Here is a 27,103-nt window from a genome sequence, read left to right as displayed (position 1 = left end):
AGTTGTTCTGCAAAATGGAAGTGTATAATTGAACTCCAGCTACAGGAATGAAACATGGAGGGAAAAGAAATGGCTGGAGGGGGAACAATGCAGGGTGGAGACCAGGGCAGGGGCAGTGTAATGCTGGCATGGGGAGTAGTTCTACCAAAAGGGAGGGTTTGGGTTTAGGAATTTGGGCTTGTCCACAGCACCAATATTGGCAATGTCTAAAACCTGTTCTCTCATTTCCAGAGTCAGAGCTCCACCTGTTCCAGTGAGATTGTACTTAAAGGTTCTCAAGATTTAGCTCATCTTTAATTGCTGCTGTCTCAATTAAACTGCATCTGTGATAATAACAACCCCCCGGAGCCCCAACAGGAACTTAAACACACTGTGAGTAAATTCAATAATTGTGTAAATTATAAAGTTTATATCTACTGATTATTGCATTAAAAACTATATATAGAGCACATACTTTTTATAAACTTTCTACTTAAGGAAATCTTATAAAAAAAGGTGTTTAACCTGCCAAAAATCTGCAAGGATCACTAATAATTTGTTGATCAGCATAAGGTTCATTACATCTATGCACTTCATTATCTGATTAATTCAGAGGCAGGTTTGTAATCAGTAGTGAAATGTTTAAGATTCTACAGCTCTGGCCTCCACAACCTCCTGCAGCTCATTAGAAAAGGTAATCAGATAGAATTTTCCACCATGCTGTTTATTGTAGTCCTAATGGAAGACAATCACTTTAAAATTACACACTTAGCAGGTAATTTCTAAAAGCCATAAGCCATGGAAGCTCTGTTCTCCCTAGACTCTTTGTCTTTCTTTAATAGGGTAAGGTAAGCAATGGAGAATTCTGTTAGAATTTGGAGACCTATTTTGCAATATAGAATACAATGTAAATGCTGCTGAAAAATTATTTTTGTCTTTACCCTGCTTCTTGTCACTGGGGAGCCCTCTCAGAGATCATGACTGATGAATTTGATTTAAAACTTAGATGGTTTCCTACTTTGTGATTTGATTATTTGAAGCATTAAGAACTTTCTTCATGTTCTCTTATTTTGAGAATGAATAGCATTAATAAAAAAACAACAACTTCTTGATCTTGGGGTTTCACAGATCAGTTATAGACTGTTCTGTTGTGCTGGAGCTTTCTGAAGTCACTGGTATAATCTGAAGGAAAATGATAACAATATTTAGTGATGAAGAACTAGAAATTAAGGTGACTTAAAATGTAAAGTATTCTTAAATTTTAAATAATTAAATCTCTGGGAACGATGAGAAGAAACAGCAGAAGTTGACAGTCATCACTTGCTGTGGCAATCCTTCTGCCACTCCTGTTTTTCTGAAGGGGAATTGAGGAATGCAGAAGGAACTGTCAAGCACTGAGAAGCACTGCTATTCCACCTGCTTTGGAAAAGGTCCTTTAGGTAAAGCAAGTGTGAAAATCATGGACTGGGAGCCAGATGCAAGGTAGCAGAACAACTCCTCTAACTCATTCCATGCTTTCTCACTCATGTGGACACTTGTGGTTTGTCTGTCCTATGTGTTACTCCCTTATTTTAACACATGAAAGGATGGGCTCCCTGGGACTGGACATGCACCCAGAGACAGGGGCTGGGAGCATCTGTCTGCTTGCATGCAGCCAGAATTGAAGCCATTACAGAATGGAGGATGCCATTTTGACTGGGGACAGGCTTTTGGTCATGCTGGGGAAATACATCACATAAGGATTTCTTTTCTTTAGTGATTTATTGTAAGAAGATCCAATCTAAACTTTTCCTGCCAAACCATGTTCATCACATCTCTACCTACAGGCAATAAGGAGTAAAGGCATATCCAGTGAACACCATGAAGAAGACAAATAACACAAGACATAACTAACACAAACTCATTCTTTTGCCAACCAGCATGCTCCAAATTTGCCATCTTGAAGGGCTGGATCCTACTTTGTGGATCTGTCTTCTTGTCACAGTCTGTGAATAAGCAGTGAGTTGCTAACGCCAGCTCTAAGTCCTCATTCTGCATGGATGTGACAGCTTAACAGTTGTGCTTGGGTCACAGGAACAAAATGTGCTGTGCAGGAAAGGTCAGGGGTAAAAGTCATAGCAAAGGGTGTCCCCTTCAGTGGATGACACTCTTGGTTAGAACACCATTAGGGGGTTTGAAATACCGGAACTGTAAAACTTGGGTTAATGTTATGGTTTTCCACAGGGTCTGCTCCAAACTGAGCTAAGACTAGAGGAGAGAAGGGCACCCATCAGTGCATCCAGCCTGTGTCAGCTTTGCTGTACAAGAGCATTTCTTGCAGTGGGGCAAACACAAGTGTGGGGGCTCCAGTGCTGGGATTACCTCGGGACACTGTGGATTGTCGTGTGTGTGTGTGTGGCAGAGCCACCGAGCCCTGGGCATTGTGCAGACCTGTGTTCCCAATGGGCCGGACACATTGCTAGCAGGGGAAAGTATCAAAGTATTTAAGGACTGGAAACTCTCTAGAGTTAATATGCTTTAAGAAGAGCTGCAGTGTATCACATTGATGAAGAGCAAGTGTTTTGCTTTAGAAGTTCCTTTTTAAAATCCCCTGAAGGCGACCCTGGTGCCATGGAGGAAAGAAAGGACATTTGGGGCACGGCCGGACTCGAGGGACGCGGGGTCTCGTTCCTCGGGCTCTGCTGCCACCTAATGGTGTCCCCACAGCCCGAGCCAGCCTCGGAAACCGCTCCCTGCCGGGCTCCGGTTCTGTTCCCTTTTTCCCCTTTGTGTTCGATAAACAGGGGCTCACGGGCTGGCTGAGACAGCCGGCAGTGAGGAACAAAGGGAAGCTTCATGCCAGCAGCAAGGTGACGTTTTCTGCATTCTGTACCTCGCTGTAAAACACTCAAGGTTCACAAATTGAAAAGATTCTAAAAGCACCTTCTAAATTACTGATAGGGCTTTAGGTACTTTAGGCGGGCCAGAAGCCAGACCAGCTCCTGGGCAGTGTGGATGTGCAGGATGGCACTCGAGTGTCCCCACCTGGGAGGGACAGAGTGACTTCACACAAATCAGTACAACCCACACTAGACCTTGGCACTTTTCATCTGCAAAATCCCCTTCTCATCAAAGAGATTCATTCGTGATTTAACTGTGAAACTAAACACAGTGCATGGGCAAGATAACTCTCATAAGGTTTTACAAGTTTATCCTTCATTAAATGGTGGGTTTAGAAGCAAATGCTGAAAAGCTACAAGAAATACGTTGCTTTAAGTAAGCCTGTGTCACAAGAAAGCCATCTCCAACACTCATGTTTGCAAAAACCAAACACAAAACACATTTGTATCCCAAACCAAATATTGAGATAGATACAAAAACCAACAATGCTTCAACAACTAGTAAATCTTCCACTGTTTTAAACAAATAAGCATGTTAAATAATGTTATTTCAATTTAAATATTTGAATGTTCACTTATTTTTAAATACTCCACATAAAATGTAGCTGTGAGCCACCCTGTATACCATTCTTTTGGAAGATCCTTGGGCATTGTTAGCAGCTGATACACAAAGTGTTCACTGATGATGAGTGGTTGGAGTAACAAATCCCATTGGTGCTGAGTTTTGCTCCTGCTGCTCTTGGTTAATGAGTAATTTCACATCTTGAGGTCACACTTCCACTTTTGCTCTTTGCTGAGGGCTGAGTTGCAAGCTTTGAACCCAGAGCAGTGGATCTCTGCCTCGTGGCATGTACCTTTCATCAGGGTACACAGCATGTAAATAATTGCTGCTTGGCATCCAGGTGACCTCTGTTGAAACAGGGTGATGCTCCTAAGTGTTAAATGTTTTGGACCTATTTGGAAGTCTCTCCCTACTAGGATGGTGTGCTGCCTCTAACAGGAATTTCCTTTTTATATTACACTTTGAAGTAGAATTTGGTAGGTATGACTTTTCAAAATCCAAGTCTTCAATCACTGCTTGAGCCTCTGAGCTGCCTGGCTACAGAAACCACATTTAATATCTACACAGCCAGCACAAGTGGAGGCTCCCAGCCAACAACAATACTTCTTCCAAATTGTTTGACTAAAGTGAGATTTCTTGGATAAGGTACTGACACATGATTAAGGGGAATCTCTGTATCTCCAGGTCTATCAGCCAACACAATGACACAGATTTCTTTGTCAAGACCATCCCTTTTTCCTCCATTGCTCATGCTTCTGCTGCAAAATCTCACTTCATGATCTGCATTCTGCAAGAGCTCCCTTGGCTATGGAGGCTCAATGTCACCATGTCACCCTTTGAAACTTCTATCGCACTAGAGGGGACCTGTTCTCCTCTGCCCTCTGTCACCTGTCCCTCAAATCAACCATCCTCATCCAAGTCTCAAAGGCTGTAAGCCACTCCTGCAGTAGTTAGAGAAGCTCTACTTCAGGGCGCTCCTTAGGTCCATCTTAGCCATGTTGAGCTAAGAATACGCCAAATTTTGCAGCCTATTGCCTTGGAGACTCTGGGGTTGAGGAACACTTGTCTGTTACTGATTCCTGTGTCTCAGTGGCTTCATGTGAAGGGAGTCAGGACCTAATTGCCTTGAAAGGGATCTCATGTCACAACCTGTCTCCTTCTTCCAGCTGCTGGGCAGGAGAAGCTGTTCAGGGTCCTTGTGCTGCTTTGCCTCCTGCCACACTTTGAGAGCTTCCTGCCCTCCAAGGCAGTTCATATTTTGAAGAACACTCCATGGTCCCTCCAGGTCCCTTAGGTCTCTCTGGAGGTGATTGTCCCCAGCTATCACAGCTGCTCAGGGGTTTTTTCAGAGAGAAATGCTTGTTTTCACTGTGATATTCAGAGTTTCTAGCATCATGGGACCCTGTCTCTGATTCAGGGTGATAGAAGCTAATAAAGCATGAATAGAAAGGAGCATAAAGTTCATGGTGTTATTGTTGTAATACTTTGTACATTCCCCTCTCCATCTCTAGACCAGTTTCCAGCATCAAAGGGGACTTAATGCATTTAGTTTTTATTAAGAAATATTGCATTCAAGGGAAAGGCATCTGTGCAGGACAGAATCACTTTAATAACATTCATGACACTCAAAATGCAGGAGGAAGACAATGTGTTTATAATTCTACAATAGATACTTACTAGACAGAACAAATGTCAGATGACAATCATCATACATAATTAATTGCTTTAAAATGCTTGCCATTAGAGATCTAAGAGACTGTAAAGACAAGAAAATCTTCATAAAAACTTTAAATTGTTGGCAAAGAATAAAGGATGAAGGATTGTCAACAGAATAATAAATTATGTCTTTTTTAACCATTTTAGATTTAACAATTCCAATGGAGAGGCATATAATTATTTAAGGCATTAATAATTTTTTACTCTTATCTTTTTACCTTTTTCCCTGCTCCTAGAGATGCATTTTGCCCTTGTGGATTACAGGTCCCTTTGATGTATTTTCCAGGTATTGGAACCCATTTGAAATCTGAATTCAGTCTGTATTCTGGAAATCATCCTATCCAAGGAATCCTGAATGTCTGAAGCGTCCAGCTGGACCAGAGCAGAGGCCCACCTGTGCCACCCCTCTCTCACTGTCCATGGCAGGGGAGGATGGTTCATTTAGAGACCACCATGCAAGCCAACGGTCTGTCACCTTACACTTCCAGGTATCCATAATTATGACCAAGCACTAATTGGAGATATTAGATGATTATTCCATGCCTATTCTCTTCTTTAATTCATGTATAGACCTGTTACCTAGTTTGACTAGTTTGCTTTTGAACCTGCTGACTGCTGCCTTTACTACAGCCTGTGGTAGGGAGTTCCAAGCATGAATTACCTGTCTCTGGGCAGTCTGTAATGCCTGAGCAGTCTCTGTGTGTGTACCTTCATTCCAGTCTGACAAATAACAGCTTCATATCATCTCAGCCCCTGCCTTTATGATTTCATAAGCCTTTAACATATTTTCTCAGCCTCCTCCCCTGCAGGTGGAAGAGCCTCAGCCACTTTAATCTCTCTTAGTACATCACTATTGCACTCTCTTGATCACCACCTCTGCCCTTCTCTTTCCCTTCCCTAGTTCTGTTGTGTTGTTCTTGTGGTGTAGTGACATCTCCCACTGGTAAAAACAATGTGGGGGTACCAAGGTTTCATACAGCAACCAAATTCTTCTTATTCTTTCCTCTTCCCTTCAGTTTTCATGAGGTTTGTTTTCTTTCAGATGGCCATTTCATAACAGTAAAGTAGCCAGGAGAATTTTTTTCGAAAGTTTTCAACCAGTGAGCTCTTGTGGCTCACTTGTTCACAAAGTCTGTTTGCACAGGTTTTTTTTAGAAGTGGAGCAGTTATGTTGCTTTAAAAAGTGGAAATGTGATAGAAAGTTATCTTTGGCAGAGGGCAGCCATAAGTATAGTATCCAATCTTTTGAAGATATTACAGGATAAACACTAAAACCTGCATTCTGGACACTCTTAAGTGTCAAGTAAAATAATGGATACAACCTAGAAACCACACCAAAAGACAAGTTTAAAAATGCAGAACCATCTTCCAAACTATGTAACAAATGGCCTGGATTTTGCTGCTGACAGAAGAGTACAATTGATGAAATTCTGTCTGAAAAGAAATTCCTGCTGCTTCTCCAGGACTGTACAGCAGCGTGTCCTGACTCAGGAAGTGGCACCCAGGTGAGAGGCAGCACTGGGAGTACAACTGCAGTCCCTGCTCATGCACAGGATGCACAGGAGTGTGGCACCATCAGATCTGCCCAGGCACTGGGAGCATGCAGGGTACTGGCAGCAGGAGTGTGAGATGTGCCCAGGTCTGGGTAAACTTCTCAAACACTGCTGTAATAAAGGATTTCAACATTCAGTGTCCATTTGTGAGGACAGCTCAACACCAATTTCTTAAGAGCTGGTTGGGCTGTTGTTGGTTATAGTGTGGGTGGTATTTTTGTCTTGTTAAAGGAAATGCAATTATCTTATAATTATCACAGCTACTTCTGACACTCTCTTACAAGCTGTAAATTCATGGATTAAAATTACAGATAGTAATTTCAGAGTTCCCTGTGGTGCTTCTAATACTCTCTGGTGTTTGCTGGCTCTGTGTCTCAATGCAGGTATAGAAGAGGGACAGAATAACTGTATTTTGGGGGAAAAAAAACTTTAGAGAACATACAAAGACATATGGTAGTCTTGGAAAACTATGTAGTCAAATAAAGATGAGCTGAAGATATAAATAGAGTTTTGGCAAATAAAGAAATCAAGATAGTATCTGGAGCAGCTTGTTTTTCATATTTGTAGACATCTGGATAATCAGTTGTAGGAACTCTTCTTCCAAGTTACCATGGTATCAGATTTAGGTATTTATGCATTTCACAATCACAGAATCTGAACCAGTTCTTTTATCAGAAGTCAGCATTTTTAAATCTTCATCACCAGCATCCCACTTCAGCAGCACATCAAGAATGCTCAGAGAGTCTCTGCAGCTTCTGGTTTCTCACAGCCTGTGCCTGCCTGGCACGTGTGTAACTCTTCACCCAGCACAGGCTCTCTTTGCATCTCTCCACTACTTCCCCATGAGGGTCTGCCTCTTTCAGCTTCCTCTGAGTCCATTTTCGTGGAGTAAAATGAATGCAAAATTCTTTACATATCTAATAGAATAAAGTTATCATGATCATCAACTATATTTAATAACTATTTACAAACTGTTTCATAATATGCATATGAAGTAGGTGAGGATTAAGGTGTTTCTTATAGGTGCAGTATAGCTTATTTCATTAACAAATGTTGATTGAGTTTTGTAGCAATAAGCACTATATTACTGTAAATATTGATTAGCAAATAGCTTATTCAAGAACTAATTTTAATATTATAATTCTGTGCTTCATAATTAAAAACTTGTTGCATTTTTTCAAGTTTTTGAAAGCCTGTATGAAGCATAACATTTCCTTTTTCAGGTTGTATTAGCCTGTAAAGTTTATTTTAGAGCTTAGAACTTTGTTGGTGACTTCTGTAGAACAAGTGTTAGATCAAGCGAGGACATGAACCGACACAAGGGTGGGGAAAAGGGGAATTGAGGTCACACATCCAGCAGTCCTGCAGTAATTCCTGAGTACATTGGGTCAGTGGAGAAGGTTTTAGGGAGCAAGTCAGGTACCTGAACATGGATGTCTGGTGGCATTTTAGATGTGATGTAGTAACTTATGTCCCATGTAGTAACTTAAATCTGCCAGGCCTGTGTGTTGGATACCTGAGGACACCTGCACTGCTGCTGGATCCTGAGCATCAGGGCTGGGAGCAGCTACAGTAAGAGCTAAGGGGCTAAAAGCACATGGCAAAGGGCAAATGGCAGGACTGAGGGCTACTGACGGTGCATTTCTCCTCTCCCACAGCGGTGTTCTGGCACAGCACGGCAGGGCTGAGGCTGCACGGGGCAAGGCCAAGGGTGCTTTCATCTGAGACCAGCAGAGCTGAGGGTGGTTCTGTGGTCAGATGGCTCTTGGAAAATCGCCCTTCCCTCTCCCTTCAGAGTGCCTGAAGAAACTAAGAAATAAAGTTTGTGTGGGTTCTGAAGAGGACGTGGGCTTGTTTGAGAAAGCCTGTGGCTACAGGTGGTTGGAGTCCCCGCCGAGGAAGATGGTACCGAATTTGGGGGACGCACAGTGAATAGAAAAAGGCACAGCGATACTTTTACATCAGTGATTGATGATGGAAAAGGCACCACCGAGACCTCAGGGCGGCGGGGGCCGGGCCGGGCCGACCCGGAGCACAGCCGAGTGCAGCCGAACCGGGCTGAATTCGTCCGGCCCGAGCCGAGCCGAGCCGAGCCGAGCCGAGCCGAGCCGAGCCGAACGCCCCGCCCCCCGCGCACCGCCCCAGGAAGCGCAGGGTTTAGCGGCCGGCCCGCGCCGCGATGCATTGTGGGGCGCAGCAGCAGAGCCAAGATGGCGGCCAGCAGGAGGCTGATGAAGGTAACAGCGCCGGGCAGGGCCGCCGGGCGGGCGGCTCCGGCTCCCGCGGCCGCCTCTCCGCCCCGGCCCCCTCCGGCAGCGCGGGGCCGCCTCCCCCGCCGCCTCCCGGCGGGGCGGCCTCCTCCGCGCCCCTCGGCGGCGCCCCGCGCCCTCACGGCCGGAGCGGGAGCAGCCGGCGGTCGGGCCGCGGCCGTGAGGGGCCGCGCCGCCCCCCCGGCGCCGCCGCCCCGCGCTCCGGCAGCGCCCCGCGGAGCCGGCTGCCGCCCGGGGCTGGGCGGGGGCGCCGGGCGGGCGCCGCGGGCCGCCCCGACCCCCTCGCTCGGGGGGCTCCAGGGTGACTAAGCAAAGAGGAAGGGACGGGGGAAGGAAACGGCGCCGCCCGGGGCCGGGGCATCCCCGGGGCGGCGGGAGGGCTCGGCGGCCCTGCCGGGGAGGCCGCGGCGGGGAAGCGCCCTCTCCTCCCTCTCTCTCTCCCTGCGGGGGGAGGTTCGCCGCTCCCCCGCGCTCGCCCCGGTGAGGAACCGTCCCCAGGCGCCCGGGCATGAAAAAATTTCGTTTTCGTTGTTTCGGAGAGTAACCTCTTCCTCGTATGAGTAAGAGGTTTATCACACAGAAACACGGACCGGGGTTCAGAAGTTTCTTCATTCGCTGCGGACGTGGTAATGTTTTTGTCTTCACTCTTATTTGTTCTGAACCGTGGATGATACTTGGAAATGGAAACTCGGCCCCGGCTGGGCTTTTACCAAGAGCACGTATAGTTTATGGTTAAATACCACTCGGGATTATGTTTCTCGTTATTTTCTTTGAGGAAGAAGGTGCTTTTTACAAGGAAAATAGTAACCATTGCCCCCAAAGCACACAAATTTATTTTATGCGCTGTATATAATTGCCAATTACCATCCTAAACTGTAAGCAGCGAGGTTTGCCTAGGACACACTACACATGGCATAAAATGTGGCAGAATCCAGATTTGCATGTGAAGTGCCTGTGGGGAAATCAATGGACTTTACAGGCCAATCCTGGGAGGTGGAGGGGAAAGACCCCATAACTGTTGAGCAATGTTTCAGCCTTATTTAAAAACCTGCCCCTGTGGGGTGCAGAGTGACCGTCCACTGGGATTTAACAGATTCTTGGGTGATTCTGTTAAATTTAATCCTTTAATACCAGTTTTACAGCTGGCTTCAAGGCCCTGGACCCCAGTAGGGCTGGGATTTCACCCGGACGTGTTCATGGCATGTCCTGAAGTTGCATTTCCTTGATGTGCAGATATATGAATAACCACTGTAACTTGGGTATTTTAGAGGAAACCAATAGCTCAGCAGTGCTTCTATAAGACTCATTTTGTTGGTTTAAATGTTCTGTGGAGCATTTTAAAATGAAATAGTAGATAGTGTGCAGTGTCATTCATATATATTAAAAATCAGTAGGTGTAAACCTTTAATTGTCCTTAAGGATCCTGGTGAGATGGAAATGATTTTTTACTTCATTTTTGATAGCTCTATATTTTCTCAGAGCTTTGTATTATAATCACCATGTCTGTTGCTTTATACTCAAATAAGGTTTCCCTTAGTTTCAGACATAAGATTAAATGCTTGTTTACTGTTTTTGTAAGGCAGTTTTTCTTCCTGTTCTGAAATAATGCATTAATTGTTCAAAAGCACATCACTCTAGTAGGAATAATATATATTTTCTCTTTTTTGTTTATTTAAAATAGAAAATACAAATCTCAAAGGCAAGAAAAATGGTTCTTAATATTTTCAGTGCCTCTTGCTTTTTAGCCTCCCTCTTCATTTTTACTATACTTCTGAAACATTAGAATTTCAGTCTTTCACTAAAATACACTAAAAAGGAGTTTTGATAATGTGACCTTATTTTCTAGAAAATTGGTGTGGCAGTTGTTTTTTGGAGGGAGTGGTGTGGGAATGCAGGAGACATTGATAACTTACCTCTTCTGTTTTCACTTTTGTTTCTGTTGCCTAATATGCGTGGGTTGTTGGTGTCTGTGTGGGTTTTGTGCAGTTGAGGAGCTGTGGGCTGCTGTGTCCCACAGCTTGCAGAGGCTGTTAGATGAGCACTCCCTGCCTGCTCCGGGGAGTGCAGCAGCCCAGGAGGCCCTGGCTGTGCCATTCATCTCGGCAGGAACAAAGTGGAGCTCTCGTAGGGATGATGTCATCGGGATTGCTGCAGCATGATGTGAAGGTCCGGGCTCACGTGTGTGTCAGCCTCAAATCACTGCTGAAGTCCCACGTTCACAGGTCCACTTCAAATCAAAGCCTTTCACTGTTGGAGTTTTGCAGTTGGGAAGAGTCTTTGGGGTCTCTTTGTCAGGATCTCGGAATGATGAGTGATTATAACTAAAGGAAATAGGGTTTTTCACTGTGTCAGTCAATTACCTTTAAAATAATTTAGGATAAGCATTAACTGTCTTTTCTTTGAGCTAAATAATCAAGCTTGTCTTTGATAAATGAGACTAAACCTTAAACCTTTTATAGTTATATAAAATTAAGCAATTCCTGTTTCCTTAAGGTCTTGCCAACATTTTGAAGTACTGCATTTTTTCTGGACTCAAGTCATGCATCATAGTTATTCATATTAATCACCATGGCTCAAAGAGACTGGGTGCAGTACATCCATAACAACTCACTGGCTGCCTGTGGCAAACTGGGAGCCGTGTCCTCTGTCCAGGTGGGAGTGGATGCCCTTTGCATCTTGAGTTCACAAACCCCTGTGTGAAACAAACATTACAAATTTTGGTACATTGAACTTGTACCATCCAAATTTAAACATGAATTCAGGTTATAAAGACAACAAGATTGGCTTGTTATCTGAGGGTGTGTTTGGGCAAATCACCTTCCCTAGGCCAAAGAGCTTTTTTATGGCCTCTTTTTGCTGAGCTTTATCCCATCAAATGGTGCCACCTGACTGAAGTCTTGTCCCCTGATTCACAGCAGCTCCATGGAGGTGTGCCCTTCCAGGAGTGCGCTCAGCATAGCAAAAACGTGAAATAAACATGGCTGGTGACTCATATTCCAGTGACATCTGAGGTGGAGGTTTGAGCTGTGAGCCACCATTACACCTTTTCAAAGAGCCCCGGTTGTTGAATCCTGGCTCTTTGTGAAATGTGAGCTCTGGAATGAAGCTGTGTTTGTCAAGGTGTGGTGTTGTGGACAGTCAGGGCTAAAACACACAAATATGGAGTGATGATATTTAGGAGAGGATCTAAGGCTTCTCTCTGAAGGGGGTACTGGGCTTCATGGCCCTTTCTCATAGAACGGGAATTGTCTCAGGCTGTATGATGGGACCATGATCTCCCAGAGATCCATGCTGGTGACTTGAAGGGAAGGCTGTGCCCAGTTGGCACCTAGTGAGATAAAAGAGGCCGTTCCTCAGCTGGATCCATGGCTGAGTGCTGTGTGGAGAGGGGGTGCCCAGGGAAGGCTGCTCTGTGCTGGACACTCACAGTACCTGCAGGGCTGGGCTGCCCCTCACGGGGCTCTGGGTGCTCCTGGAGGAGGCTCTGCTGCCCCAGTGTGGGGCTGGGCCTTCCCTGGGCACTGCCTGGGATGCAGCTCGGCTGTCTGTCACATCCATGCCTGGCTTTACACCTTCAGAAGCATCTTTAGCAATAGAAATTGAAAATGGATTTAAAGAGTAAATAACACTTCACATAGGAAGTGAGAGATGTTGACAATTATTTTAATTTTATTGTTTTTACTCTGCTTCCATAGTTGCATAGTCAAACATTTATGCAACTGTTGAACTCCTCCATGATAAAACACAAACATGGGACCACACCCAGGTAGGTGGCCTGCAATCTCCAGGATGCTGTGGTCCTGTAAACACTGTAGTGCTCCCAAATCAAGGGGTTTTAAACAACTCTGATACTTGAAAAATAATTCTAAATTGATCCAAACTTCAGTTCTTAGTAACAAGGGAAATATGGTTTTGAGCAACATGTGATTGTCCTTAGGCAGAAGTGAGAATGTGGATGCATTTTCACTTTTTGAAACTGAGAATTGACAAAAGGATTTTTAATCAAATGAAAATACTTTGCTAAAAAGTAGAATTGCTCAGTCAATAAGATGTGAGTATACAGGGTTGTAAGATGCAAAGGAAACTTGCTGCTGACTCTTAAAAGAACTGAATTCTATTTCTGTTTTTGGTTGGATTTCTGATGGATTTTTTGGTGTAGTAGAATCAGATTTTAAGGTGTTTTAAGACTTCTCTGTACTGTTAATCCAGAAAGTGAAACTGGCCAGTTCCTGATCAGTGTTTTGGATCCTGTTTGACTTAAAGGCATTTTTTTAGAGAATGTATTCATAAACAGATAAATATAAGTTGTAATAATGATTTAGGGTTCTTTCAGGAGGCTTTTGGGGTTTTATTTGTGAATTTAATAGTATTCTGGGCTTGATGCAGAACTTACTCCAGTCAATATGAGCTCTTACACTTATTCCCATATTCTGCAATTGCACTCTTACAAGTATTTGCCTTCACTGCATCTTCCTATCTGGCTTGGGTTTTTAGGGAAGTCCCAAAACTTGAAAGATGCATGGACAGAACAGTTACAGGGTTTTTAAAAGATTTAGCTACATTTTAAGCTGGTGCTGCTTTTCTTTCTGCTTTGAAACATTTAATTTTTGATTTGAGCAGCCCAAACGATTGGTTATATGTGAGAAGTTGTATGTACTTTTATGAATACCTTCAGCATTATATGTTTGTTTCAGGGGTGGTACCTGATCTTCAGTGTTTTCTCCATTTCATGTGCTGTGTGTAACACTTTGTCTGAACATTTCCAAATTACAAACATCGTGTCTCAAGAGAGCCCCATGAACATTCAGACATTTCAGTTTTTCAAGTGGATAAACCAATGCAGCAAGGTCACATGCAAGGTTGATAAAGGAGTGGGGAATGAAGATTGATTTAAATTCTTACTGCAGTCATCTAACCTTTAGTTACGCTCCTCCTGTGCTCCTTTAATTATGTTACTTGACAAAATTAAGGGGTGGAGGACAAGAAAAGGAATTAATCTATTTACTGTCTGCCTAGACTCATAAGTATTACTTTGAAATAAATATCTGGACTGTATCTTTTTACCTCAAAGTAGTTTTTGTCCCTTTGGAGTTGCTCAAGCCCGTGTTAAAGGTATTGTTGGCTTTTAATCTGTGCTGCTTGAAAGTATTCAGTAGCTCATTCACTTTTTTAACAGCACTGTATACTGCAGTGTCTGCCTGCGTAGCCCTGAGGCAGTTAGATCTTTATTATGGGTTTTGGCAGTTGCCAGAAGGAAAAAAACCCAAAACAACCTCCCCTCACACCCTAAATTGTGCATGGTGAAGGTCCTGCCACTCCTGAAGGCACGGCTTGGGCAGTGTTACACTGCCCCTGTGGGGAAAAGTTGTTTGTGAACAACTCCAGCACGGACTCCATTCATTTGGAGTGACTTACTGCCACACTCCTAGTGTAAGAAAAGTAATTTCTAGTACAAATTCCAGTGTGAGCCCGTGTTCGGGTGCGTGCCCAGCTGAGGTGGCTGCACTGTCGCTGTGTGGGCGGGAGCTGCTCTGCCCCTCCGTCCCCGGCTGTCCCTGCGCAGCTGCCGCGGGACGAGGGACAGCCGGGCCTCGCACCCCTCATTGCCACAGCTTTGCTTTTGCACGTGGTTTCCTGCAAAGGCCTCTCATCACATTTTAAAGAGGAAGGTGGCCTGAATAATTTTTGTTTGGTTCTTTAGTGCCTCTGTACTGTTTAATTCCCTCTCTCATATGGTGGACTTGAGAAAAAGTGGGAAACAATTTGCATATGTATTTTAGCTTTTCATTGATGGCATACAAAGTTTTACAATTTTATAATTATCTCTGTATGGGATTCTTGCATTTCTTAATTCACCATCCAATTTTTTAACCTGAATCTAACTATAAAATGTAGGTGTTTAATTTTCCATCAATGTGAAGCTACACTTTTCTCATTTGTTGTATTAGTTTAATAACATACCTGAATTATAGAGTCATAGTCCTTCTTTTTTTTGCATCTGGACAATTGTTCTCTGGGCCAGCAGCAGTTGTCTGAACCTGGGACAAAAGCTCCTGGAAGCTGCAGTCCCACTGGGCATAATGGGGGAGGTTTCTGTCATATGCATAATGTTTTTGCTATAGTAACTAGAAATTAGTCTAAACCCATTTTCCTTGCCTTGTTTTAGAATGAAGGCACTGGTGATGATGCACATTTATTTATGCCTAAATACCTACTGCTTGGTTAGCTTATGTTGTTCCCAGTGTTTGATGTGTTGTGTGTAGTATGGAATGGAATTTATTCCTTTTGCATGCTGTGGGCAGTGCTTTGCCCGCGCCTCACAGCTCTGTGTGTGACAGGAGTGAGCAGCAAACTCAGCTGCCCCTGGCAGGACCTGCCCGGCTCTCCCTGAGCTGCTGCTTTGTGCAGGAGCACTCACAGTGAGGCACCGTGGGGATTTGCACTCTGAGTGATGGTAAAGCACCTCTTGGAGCTGCAATCATAAAGGTTATTTTCTTTTGAATATTTTGGGTTGCTCTCTATCCCTATAAATATGACTCATGGGATTATTGGGGGGGGTTGTGTTTTCCTGCTCTAAGGAAATAGGATAATCCTCTTAGCTCTTTAAAAAAACCACCCAAACTGTCTGTGACATTGCATAAATCGAGCAGCAGTGGAATTTGGGGATTAATCCATGGGTCTAGACTAAAAAGTCAGTGTTAGTGTCATGAAGACAGTGGTAGGCATCAATTCAGTTTCAAAGGCTCCAAGGTTCAACTCCTGTGTTCAGAGTGTGCTCTTGCTTTAGTAGGTCCAGGGGCAGGAATATAAATGTTCATTTGCTGATATGTGGCTGTTGTGATTTTTGTTTCACTTGCATTTGGAATTCTCGTTTTCCCTTTGGGTTTGAGTTTTATCATGATGCTGCATTTCTGCAAGAGGTTACTGCAAGTATTAAATCTGCCAGTCAAGTGCAGGAAGGGTTGATCCAAGATGAACAGGGAGCTATTTTGGAAGACAAACCACGGACAGCACTTGTAGCAGGAAAACTGATTGGTTTTGTTTTTCATTGTGTAGTGTCTTTGCTTTTAATTGGTGGGTTTATCGTAATTATATCCAGCCTAATTTTGCCAGACACCTGCACCCAGTGCAGAGCTGAGCACTGTCAGAGCACCCCAGTGCTGCTGTTTAAGCAACATTTTCCCTAACCTATGCAGCCACCGGGCATGTGATGCACTTTTGAAAGCACTGGCAAACTTTTATGTTTTGCTGTGGATGATTTTTGAATTCGCATTTCATTAAATTCTCTTTAAAGATAAAATGGCAGAGTTCAACCACAAAGGACTGTAATTGTTGTGGAGGAAATAAAAGTGGAACCTTGAGGTGTTTCTTTTGAGGTGTTATGAAATACTCCAGGAAGCAGTCCCTACAGTAGGGCTTATTTGTCATTTTAAATATCAAAATGCTGAAATACTTATTTTGGTGATACTTGGTTCACAAACTGATTAAAAATAGTCTTCCTGGTGCAGGAAGATAACCTTGCTGAAGACTGATACAGCTTTAAAGAGAGGAATCCTAATGTGTACTGTGAGCTTTGAGGTACTAAACAGAGAGAAAGCTGAATCTTTTCAAGTTACTGCTCTAAACAAGGCTTGATTGATATTTTCCTGGGTTTGGATCAATTTAAGCTGTTCATGCAGGAATTTGCTCATTTTCAGTTGAAATAATTGGCCCGTTCATTGGATTTATCCCTGTTTAGAACTATTATGAAATAGTTCTTCCAAATCACTGCTCTCCTCCACACAAGTCCTAAGATGCATTTTATTTCTGCACCTCACAGTGTTGTCAATAGTCTGTTACCAGAGGCACTGATTTACATTTGAGATAAACTACATTTAAAAATTGTTTTCTTTTAATACTTCTGCTTCATTATGTCTATAATGATGTTAATAACAAGACATTTTTGTGTTTTCCTTATATATCCGAAAACAAGAGTTTTAGTATCTCATCTCAGAATTTTACATTTTACAGGTGCAAAATTTTATTTCCTATTTGTGTGGGTTGCCACAGCACTAATTAAAGAAAACCACATTGACCTTTAAGCATTTTGAAAAATTTGAGCTTCTTGCTTAATGCAGTTATTAACTTACATTTAACACTTTGCTTTGCTTTTCAGGAGCTTGAAGAAATTCGCAAATGTGGAATGAAAAACTTCCGTAATATCCAGGTTGATGAAGCTAATTTATTGACCTGGCAAGGGCTTATTGTTCCTGTGAGTATAGACTGTTCCTTATGAGCTTTAACATAAAATGAGGATCGTTTGTATCTCATAAATCCACAGCTCAGCAGTGCTGCTGGTGACCATGAAATAATTTGTTATTGTGGGCCTGGGCTGACACTGGGCTGCTGGGAGAGGTGTTGGAAGGGAAAGCAGTGAAGTTTTGTTTTACATTAAGCCTAAAGTACAAAATCTACATGATCATAGGAAAAAGAAAGGATGTATGAAATACTATTACTCCTTAATATGTATTTTTTTTCATTTACTAGGTTTATTACTAGGATAATGCTGAGTATTGGGAAAAATTTGATGCAAAGAAAAGGTTTGGATTTTCTGAAGTGAGCTCTTTAAAAGAAAATAGTATCTTTGTTTATGCATTAGTTAGTGCCAAAATAAACTTATTTTACCTAATTTTTTTTTAAAAAGCACTACAGTCTTAGGGAATGTTTGATGGAAGTAGTTGACCATTTTATTAGTCAAATAGAGAGGGATTTGTTACAAGAGGAAAGCAGAAAATGTGAAGTGTTGACTTCTTGGCTGAAAGTCACTTGGATTTTCACCTCTTGTGTTTCCCACAGCTGTGGCCCATAGCAGTGGGAATGGCTGGCTTGGTTCTGAGAGCTATTTTCAGTCTGCAGCAATAGGGGCTGGGCCATGGGGGCAGCACTTGTGGTTTCTGTGGGTGGTGCCAAAAAGCCTCCCCAAGCAGTGCAGGTCTGTGTTTTTATTCTGTGAGTAAGATTTGAGCCATCTCTGCAGTGCCTGGGCCTGGTTAGTCAGAGGCTGCTCTGGAGCTCACATGGCCCAGCTGAGCTCATGGCTGGGTGGTTCCTCTGTGAGTGCTGAGGAATCCGTTCCGTTTGCTCTTTGCTTAGTGCCTGCAAGTGATTCCTTGCAGTGGCTGCCACTGCTCCTGCAAACAAAGCAAGTGGGATCTGACACTGAAATTTGACAGAGCTGAGGAACAACTCCCTTTAATCAGTCACTTTGTGGTTCATGTGTAACAGTTTAGTGCTTTGATAACACTTTGAAGCAGTATAAGGTTGGTAAATATGAGTAATAAAACAAAACAAACAAAGTACTTGTTTACTCCTGTTCAGATTAGGAGTGTGTGGTGTACAGCAGCTATTTTTAACAGTTTCTGCTCGACTGAGGATGAGCATGGTGTTTGTTTTGCAGAGCTTTGCAGCATCACAAGTGTTTAAATGCTGGTGCAGTGAACTGTGCTCCAGACCTGCCTTTTGATTTATAATATGTCCTCTTACAGGGGAAATAGCCTCAAATTCCCTGCTGGTATAGTTAAAGGAGAATTTTGTCATGAAATTACACTTCCTGTAGTAATTTCAAATTTGTTTTTTGTGTTCAAAGAGTAGTGGAAGTTTTTATTCTGAAGTTATGCTATTTTAGTGTTTCTGTCTCTTTAGCTATTTTTGGTACCAGGGTTGATGGCTTATAAATGCAATACATGAGCTTATTAAAATTTAAACTTTTTTTTCTCTGTGTTTTTGCTTCGCATGCTGTTACCATTTTAGCAAATGTTCTGACTTAGGGTTTAAAGACACATTAGGACTAACCAGTTACTGATTATTAAATGCTAGAACTGGGCATTTCCTTGTCAGCTGCTTAATGAAGGCATGAAAGATAATGCTTATTATTTTTAATAGTGTTCACACAGAATTACTGTGAAAGATAAAGTTGAGCTGTAAAGCTTTAAAAGCTCTTGTTTGTAACACGTTTTGCTCTTCAGAACAAGTGTTAGTTTTTAAGGGTGTTCACTCAATTGAGAAGCAAATTGAAGATAGCTGGTCAACTTCTTTTCCTGTTCTAAATTGTAGAATGAAGTAGTTTGTGTCCTGTGGGTGGCCAAGGCACACTATTTGTTTGATTTCAACATCAAAACAAGACTGTAGCCCAGGCTCCTTGTTCATGTAAGAGGCACAGTGAAGAAAATGGATGTTTTTAAGGCAGGTCACTTCTTGTGTCAGTTCACTGAACATGCTCACAAATTACAGCACATGATGAGGAAAGAACAATTGAGCTGTGGGGGAAGAGGGCAGTGACTGCCTTAGCTGTCACCACCACAAGTTATTGGTTCCACTTCCAAAGCTTAGGATTGCTTGGGTAAAAAGTGATTTTAAAGCCACTGTAGTTGCCTCTCCCCCTGGCAGAAACTGTGCTGTATTTCTTACAGACACACAACCAAATTCTTCACATGGATGAGCCTAAAATGAAATGTTTTCTGTTGACAAATATTTTAATAGAACACTCCTCACCCCCAAGTATTGATAAATTCTGGAGTGGAATTGATTGCAGGGAAGGGTCTGGTTGCTAATGAAGAATGTGTGTGATTATACTTTACACCAACTGGAAACTCTCATCCTTTGATTCTTGTTCTCAGAGTGTTTGGAAAGGCTTCATTCCATAGTTACTGTTTTCAGTGCAGAATGGGATTTTCATAGGCTTTAAATGTAGCAGTGTTTATTTTTGTTCTGCCTCTCTTGTGCAGTATTTGAAGCATCAGTATCAATAGTCTAACAGGTTTTTCTTAGTGAAATTCTGGGCATTGTTTTTGCTGTTTGAGCATGAAGAACTGCTTTGCTCACTTCACGGTTCTCTCATCCTGCTCCTTCAAAACTGATCTGATAAGAGTGGGTGCTAAAACTGCATACAAATTCAGAATGTTCTCATCAGCAAACACAGTGAATATCTATCTTTAGTACCAATGAATGCTCAGCAGATTTTTGTGTAGTCAGCACAAAAACAATCTCGAAACATTCAGAGAGATCTGACAAACCAAATTGCGTTGCTGTTCATGCCACCATGTTGTGAGACACACAAAAAAACTGTTCAGAAACCCACTTCCCTTGTCAGGTTTGCTGTTTGTGTCTTGTAAGGCTTTGCTATGTTTTTTGAAACATAAAACTACTTAGTAGAGAGGGCCTTGGGTTGGATGTAAATGGAGCTGGATGCTTTCTTACCCATGGAAATGTCAGAAATGTGGGACAATGGCAACCTGCTTTTTCCAGGGTGGATGCAAACGTGCAGCTTGTATTGCCTGTCACATGGGTTTTGATGTTTCCTGACACATAAACCTGGAGTAGTGTTGGTAGAAAATGCCTTTCAAAGAGGTCATTGAAGAGATCAATGAATTCCAAGTCTGTGGATGCTGCTTTTCACTTGTGTCCATCAGCATGTGCCACATTCTGACATTCTGCCTTCTTGTTGCAGGACAATCCTCCATATGATAAAGGAGCCTTCAGAATTGAAATCAACTTCCCAGCAGAATATCCATTCAAACCTCCTAAGATTACATTTAAAACAAAGATCTATCACCCTAACATCGATGAAAAGGGGCAGGTTTGTCTGCCAGTAATTAGTGCTGAAAACTGGAAGCCAGCAACCAAAACTGACCAAGGTAGGACTCCGTGTGGAGAAAGAACTGGGTATTCAGAAAGTTTGTAGTGTTTGGATTTAAAGCGAATAATGTTTCACTTGTCAGTTTCCCGGTGCTCTGAGGGATATTCATTGTAAGGTTTGTGTCATGAATCATGTGTTGAGTGCAGAGTTCAACTTGTGGAACCTCATTTTGTTACTGGAATGGGAGGTACTGGCACTGAAGTGGCATTTCCACCTCCAGGAAACCACAAAACTCTTCATGACTAAGGAGTTTATTAAGGAAGTGTCCTCAGCATACTTCAAAATTTTGCTGGTGGTTTGTGTGGAGGTTATGCTGTGTTTCTTTTTAAACAGTGACTTTAGAATCCAAAGCTGTTCAGTAAATTCCTGGATGTTTGAAAGGCAAGGTCTAAAACCTCAAGGTTCTGTATATTTTATAATGTGCCATGTGGTTCAGTGATTTGAACATATGGCTTGAAATATCATGGGAGTCATAAACAAAATCTGAGAAGATACTACAGATTAACTTGTAGTTCTTAAAAGATCATTGCTGTCAGACTTGCTGTGTAGAGTGTCTTTGATAAGAATCTAAATATTGTAAGGGGAAAAGTTTTGTCAAGTTCTGTGGCAGGCTTAAGTGTAATATAAGTAAGGTTTTTCCTGTTGTTGCTTGCCTCAGGTGTTGGGGTGAGAACTTTGTGTTGTCTGGGAGGTGATGATTAGTTGGGTATTAAGCTTTTATTATTATACATATAGAAAGCAAACATCCTTGTAAAAAATGCTTATTTTTAAAGTGTATTAATTCAAATGAGTAGCAGTTTAGGGCAGTGCTAGAGCTCCAGTGACACTGAAGTATCTTGTTCCATAAGAGAAAATACTTTCCCCTTCCAGGCTCTTCTTAAAGGTTATTTTCACATGATCTGTGTTCCTGATAGGAAACAATGCTGTACTTGAGATATTTTTTTCTGTTTATCCCTGTGTGCTAAAGAAGGTACTTCTGGTTTTGTGATCTTGCCCAAAGACAAAACAGGAAAATTGCAGTTGTTTTAGAAGAGGTGAAGCAGCTGCATGTTGGTGAATATGGAGGTGGCAGCAGAGAGAGCCTGTGCAATAGGACTGCTGAGAGCTTAGATCTGTTGTAGCTTTATCCCTGATTTTACAGGACAAAGGCCCTCAGGAGAGAGGAGATGGAAAGAACATGTGGAAGGTTTCTGTTCTGTCTCACACCTGAGCAGCTGTCCTGGTGCTGTCAGCCTTTGCTAGTTAACTAAAGGACTTACATGTCTCTACCCAGCTTGAAAAACAAGCTGTCATTAGCTGGAACTACTGAAATGATTGTTTGCATGCATCTCAGTGTCTCCCTGAGAATTAGCAACTCCCTTTTTATCTGAGAGACTGAATAAAAGCTGTGCTAAAATCAGAATTTGGAACCAATCCTGGCTATCAAAATATCGCAGATCTCTCATGGTCTGCTGTGTTGTGTTTGTTTGTCTTAACTCTTTCTTCAAGTTGTTTTAATGTCAACATCTGTTGTTACTACATGGTTGTATGAACCTGTGTTACTAAACCCTGCTTAAATGTCTATTCCTTTTCCTTCAGATTGCTTTTTCACTGAAAAATCACTCCTAGCTTTTCTCAATGAAATAATGTGACATCATTAATACAGCATCAGAGTCATTGGTTTTGCTCACACAGGTGTCAAAAAAGTGAAGCAATTTCATCATAAATCACTAACTTACCTTTTGCATACTGAATGTGCATCTTACTGCTGCACTTTTTGTTAATTTATGCTCAATATTAAAAACAACTGTTCATGGCAGGATAGTTTTCAAACTCTGTGGCTATTGAGGCAGCTCCTGTTCTGCCAGGCCTGTTTTTTCTGGCTTGTTACTGTTTTTAAGGTTATTGAACACACATTTTCTCTGTAGTGTTTCTGCATGCTTTGCTCAGTGAGAAGGGATTGCCCCTCGGTGTTTCTGCTGTTTTCAGCAATGTGATGGCAGTTGTTGTAAGGCAGGACTGGTGAGTTACTGTGAAGGAAGCTGGTATCAATTCTGCATTCCTTAGATAGTTGGTTGCAGTTTAAATTTGGATTTGTGGTAAGAAATGCTTTTGTTTAGCAGTTTAGAGACAAATGTTGGGTTTGAGCGTGGCTTTGAGTATTTGTTTTGAGGATCAGTGCCCCAAACAAAGCCACTCTGGTGTTCCAGCATCTGCTGGAGTGACCAGCATTGTATGAACTTGCATTCCTGCCCAGAGAAAAATGTGGCAGTGAATGGCACTGTGGGGTGTGAGGTTCACTGTGTAAATGTCAGGTGCACTTCCACTTCCTGAAGAGGGACTTTTCTTTGGAAGGTGCCAGGGACGTTGGTGACATTGCTGTGAGCACCTTGCCACTCTCACCCCGTGGTTTGCCCAGTACATCTCTGCTGGTGGCTGCCTTGGGAAGTTGAGAGTGAAGGGAAGACATGCCTGCTTTTCATAGATGTAAGAATCCCAGGGAAATAAAGCTGGAAAAAAGGGTTTCCAGAAGAGGGTTGGGCACAGCTGTGTCCCTGTGACAGGTGTTGGAAATGCTTCGTGGTGCAAATTCCATCTTCACCAAATCCCTTCAGGGAACCTGTCCGAGGACTCCATTCGTTCTCAGCCATAGGAGAGGATTTTAGCTGGGATGCCAATTACATGGGAAATGATTTGTAGTGCACTTCGGTCTCTATTCATGTTGATTTTGTTTACAAATACGATTTTCTGGTGTTCATTCATGGTCATTGAGCTAAATCTTGGCATATCACTGCAGCTTACTCACGCCCTGCGCTTGAAAAGGCCCGAGATTTATGGGGATGTATTGAAATGCAGTTAAAGCTCTTTCCTTACAGGGGAATTTTGCTTACATTTTGATTTTGAAAAATTACCCATCTAAGTGTCTGACGGTGTTTATACTTCTTTTGACAGTAATCCAGTCCCTCATAGCACTGGTGAATGATCCACAGCCCGAGCACCCCCTCCGGGCTGACCTAGCTGAAGAATACTCTAAGGACCGTAAAAAATTCTGTAAGAACGCTGAAGAGTTTACAAAGAAATATGGTGAAAAGCGACCAGTGGACTAAAATCTGACACAAGTGCTGTCAGCAACCTATGATAGAAGATCGGAGCAGTGCATTTGAGACACCCCGTAAAGCAGGACTCTATGGAAAATTGACAAGTGCCACCTTTCGGTGTGAACTTGTGGCTGTTACTAACTTTCTACCGTTTTCTTAATCAAAAGTGGGCTAGGTAACCTGTAAAGAAAGGATTAAAATTTAAGATGTTCTAGTTCTGCTTTCTTTGTTTAAAAATCACTGCTTCAATATACTTTAAAGTATGCTGTTTTCTTTTTCTTGTCAGAATTTATCAAAAATATCTTAGACTTATATTCTGCCCTTAAATTGAAAAGGTTGTGGCTGTCATTTCTTATTTTTCCTTGCAGTTCCCACTATCTTGAGTTCATTCATTGAATTTTAATCCCCTCCTCAAAGTGATGTCTTAGGAAAAATATCCCAGTTCCAGCAGAAAATGATTGAGTGTTTGGCAGTTTCATTTACTTTTCTTTCTAAATGTTGCACTGTGCTTTGTGGGACTTGTTGCAAGTTCCCCCGAACTTCAGTTTGTAACATAATAAACAAATTCCAACCCACAAAACCAATCAGAAATAATGTCTGGGTCTGATGTAAATCTGGCCAATGTCTATTAAACGGGGAAACCCAAGTTTTTGTGTGCATCATTGAATTAGAATATGGCTTAAGTTCTGCTCTTGGAAAACTTTGGAAAAAAAACCTGTAGCAAACAAGTAGTAGAATGTGATTGCAAACTTCCCTCACTTCTATCTTTAATACCTATGCAGAGTAGTGGGAAACATGCACAGAACAACATTGCAACCAATCCAGGAGAGTTCCAGAAATCGGGGACCAAGAGGTACCAAAGTGACAAACCCTCTTTTGAATTTAAAATCATTATTTTGGAAACGTTAATTTTGAATTCAAGAACTAAATCTGACAGCACTGCTGTCCTCTCTGAACGTTTTCCCTCAGAATGCGTCAGGAGCATCTGTGTTTGTGGGAGGGCCCTGGAGCTGTTCCCAGCCCCAGCACGGCTGCCAGGCCAGGCCTGAGCACTGAGGCGGGGCAGAGTGTGCTTGGCTGCTGCTGCTGCTGTGTTCAGCACAGGGGCAGGGCTGCAGTGAGTGCTCAGTGTCAGTCTGTCCATCAGCTTTGCCAGGCAGGGCTGCAGTGAGTGCTCAGTGTCAGTCTGTCCATCAGCTTTGCCAGGCAGGGCTGCAGTGAGTGCTCAGTGTCAGTCTGTCCATCAGCTTTGCCAGGCAGGGCTGCAGTGAGTGCTCAGTGTCAGTCTGTCCATCAGCTTTGCCAGGCAGGGCTGCAGTGAGTGCTCAGTGTCAGTCTGTCCATCAGCTTTGCCAGGCAGAGCTGGCCTGTGGCTGCCCTGGGGCGCTCCTGCGCATGCTGAGGGAAGGACAGGGAGCTTTCCCTTCAGAGCTGAGCATCCTTTGCCTGTCTCTGCTGCTTCTGCTGCCTTTCCTCCCCAGCCCAGAGCCTGATCCTAGCTCCACAGTCAAACTGCCACACAGTCAACCTGCTGTCTCCCCTTCTGCAGCTGGGCTCTGCTACTGAGTGAATGGATTATTTCCAGAAATCCATCAGTATCTAGGAGCACATATCATTTTGATGTGCAGGAAGCTGAGTTGAAATAACCCTGACACCTAGGTGGTTGCCTATACTCCTAAATTCAGTTTTAATACAGCCTCTGCCTTTGCAACCTTTCAGAACTAGTGTGTCAAGCAGTAGATCTCTCTTGGTTTTAATGTCTTGTGTATTTGCTATTTCCTTATTCGTCCCTCTCCTCTGGCTTTCATTTCCAATTTAGTGTAAACAATGACAGCCCAGTACCTCACCTCTGTTGAAAGTAAATTTTTTTATGAGTTAGGGAGCTAAGAAATTTTATGTTTAAGTGTTCTTAGACAGATTCTTTGGCAGGTAAATAAAGTTAAACCACATTCACCTTATTTACGGAAACTTGCATTTCCTAAGTGTTTTCAGGCTTGTGAGAGCACTATTACCAAATTTTCACATCTTTGTGTCTTCATTTGCAGAAAGTTGGTACTGATTTTGTTTCGTTCACGCTCACTCAGATTCATAATAAAATAATGCCAAATTATCTGTCAAACTGAAGTGTGTAACTTCTGCATCACCCGAGTCACTGTACCTTTGATCATGTCTGTTGGCATGGAAACTTACCATCCTCTAAATTTTATTTGAAACAAAACTGTAGCACTAGTTTGCTGCCCTCGTTGCTACTCAATAGTTACTCTGTGGTTGTAAAGCCTCTCAGGTCAAAGACTGCGCCTCTGCCTGGCTGTGACCGGATGCCGCGGGAAGGGACGGAAGGGCCGCGGGAGCTGCGGCTGAGCCGCGCCAGCCGCTCCCCTCCGGCTGCAGAGCTCACACGAAGACAGATCCCGCTATCAGTTCTCTTGGTGTGTTCTTCATAGTCCAATTGCTAAACTGTGTAAACAAAGTGCTGGCGCGTGTCTGGGGCAGCCTCTGAACAAAGGGATCCGGCACCTGTGTGGCTGAAGGCTGAGGAGGAGAAATCCAAGTGCGAAGTCCTAGGATAACTCAGGAAATCAAGCTCTTGTTCTCTCTGGTTCCCTAAGCCATGCTGAATTTTAAACGTGCAGTTGAGCATCCACAATGAAAGCAGCGCACTGGTGAAACTACACCCAGGAGTACTGGTATAGGCTTTCTGCAAGTCCATTCTGCTACCCTAATAAAAATTGCTCTCAAAGGCTTTGTGGCATGGTTTTATTTTCACAGAGGTCTGGGAATTAACTGGGCTTGTAGTAGTGGTTTAATTTCAACTTGGGTTGTCTTTAAAGCTTTCACAGAACTACTGAGAATTTTCCTTATCTCCCTATATTATATGCAATTGAAAGGTTCCCTACTGAATAGTCTTTTAGTACTTCATTATTCATTTTACTAATTAAACGTAAATTGGGGGTTTAATGCTCTTCATTTAAAAATAATGAATTTACAAAATCTGTTTTTCACAGTACGGTGCTCGGGTAAAGGCTGCCCTCAAGTCTCCAGTGCTCAGCTGCGAGGAAGTGCATGCAGAATTCCACAGGTGTGCAGCGTCCTGATGGGTGCGATCAGAGCCAAGCCAGCGCTTAGAACGTGAGGCAGTTGAAATGTTTATAATAAGGTTTAGAAGTGTCCATGAGGACGCGGTGACAGTTCCGTACCCGACGGAGCCCTGCGCTCCGGCAGCGGCTGCAGTGCGGCCCGGGGGGCGCGGGGGGGCGCTGGCAGGGGCGGGCGCTGCGGGCGCGGGGCTGTCCCGGTGCCCCGGCAGCATCGCCAGGGTAACGCCTGCCCTGCTCTCACCCGGCCCCGCCTCAGACGTCTAAGGCATTTCTATGACACAGGAAAGAATCGGGA

The 27,103-nt window shown here is 43.0% G+C and overlaps 1 protein-coding gene and 1 long non-coding RNA gene across 3 annotated transcripts; both read left to right on the top strand.

Moving 5' to 3' along the window:
- The first annotated feature begins 321 nt into the window (after positions 1–321).
- LOC135454827 (uncharacterized) lies at positions 322–7,062 on the top strand. Its single transcript, XR_010442202.1, has 3 exons — positions 322–372; positions 5,423–5,624; positions 6,600–7,062. It is a non-coding gene; the product is annotated as an uncharacterized LOC135454827 (long non-coding RNA).
- Positions 7,063–8,839: 1,777 nt separating this feature from the next.
- On the top strand, positions 8,840–26,453 carry UBE2L3 (ubiquitin conjugating enzyme E2 L3). Of its 2 annotated transcripts, none has more exons than XM_064726730.1 (4): positions 8,840–8,926; positions 17,115–17,210; positions 20,445–20,631; positions 23,565–26,453. In XM_064726730.1, the coding sequence occupies exons 1-4, from the start codon at positions 8,900–8,902 to the stop codon at positions 23,717–23,719; spliced, it is 465 nt and encodes a 154-aa protein (XP_064582800.1). In that variant the 5' UTR covers positions 8,840–8,899; the 3' UTR covers positions 23,720–26,453. The 2 variants fall into 2 exon arrangements, with proteins under 2 accessions (XP_064582800.1, XP_064582801.1); XM_064726731.1 differs by lacking the exon at positions 8,840–8,926 and adding an exon at positions 9,386–9,585.
- The last annotated feature ends 650 nt before the right edge of the window (positions 26,454–27,103 follow it).

Source organism: Zonotrichia leucophrys, chromosome 15, assembly GCF_028769735.1.
Source record: "Zonotrichia leucophrys gambelii isolate GWCS_2022_RI chromosome 15, RI_Zleu_2.0, whole genome shotgun sequence".
In the NCBI taxonomy this organism is placed as follows: Eukaryota; Metazoa; Chordata; class Aves; order Passeriformes; family Passerellidae; genus Zonotrichia; species Zonotrichia leucophrys.
This window is presented reverse-complemented; position numbering and strand designations above follow the sequence as displayed.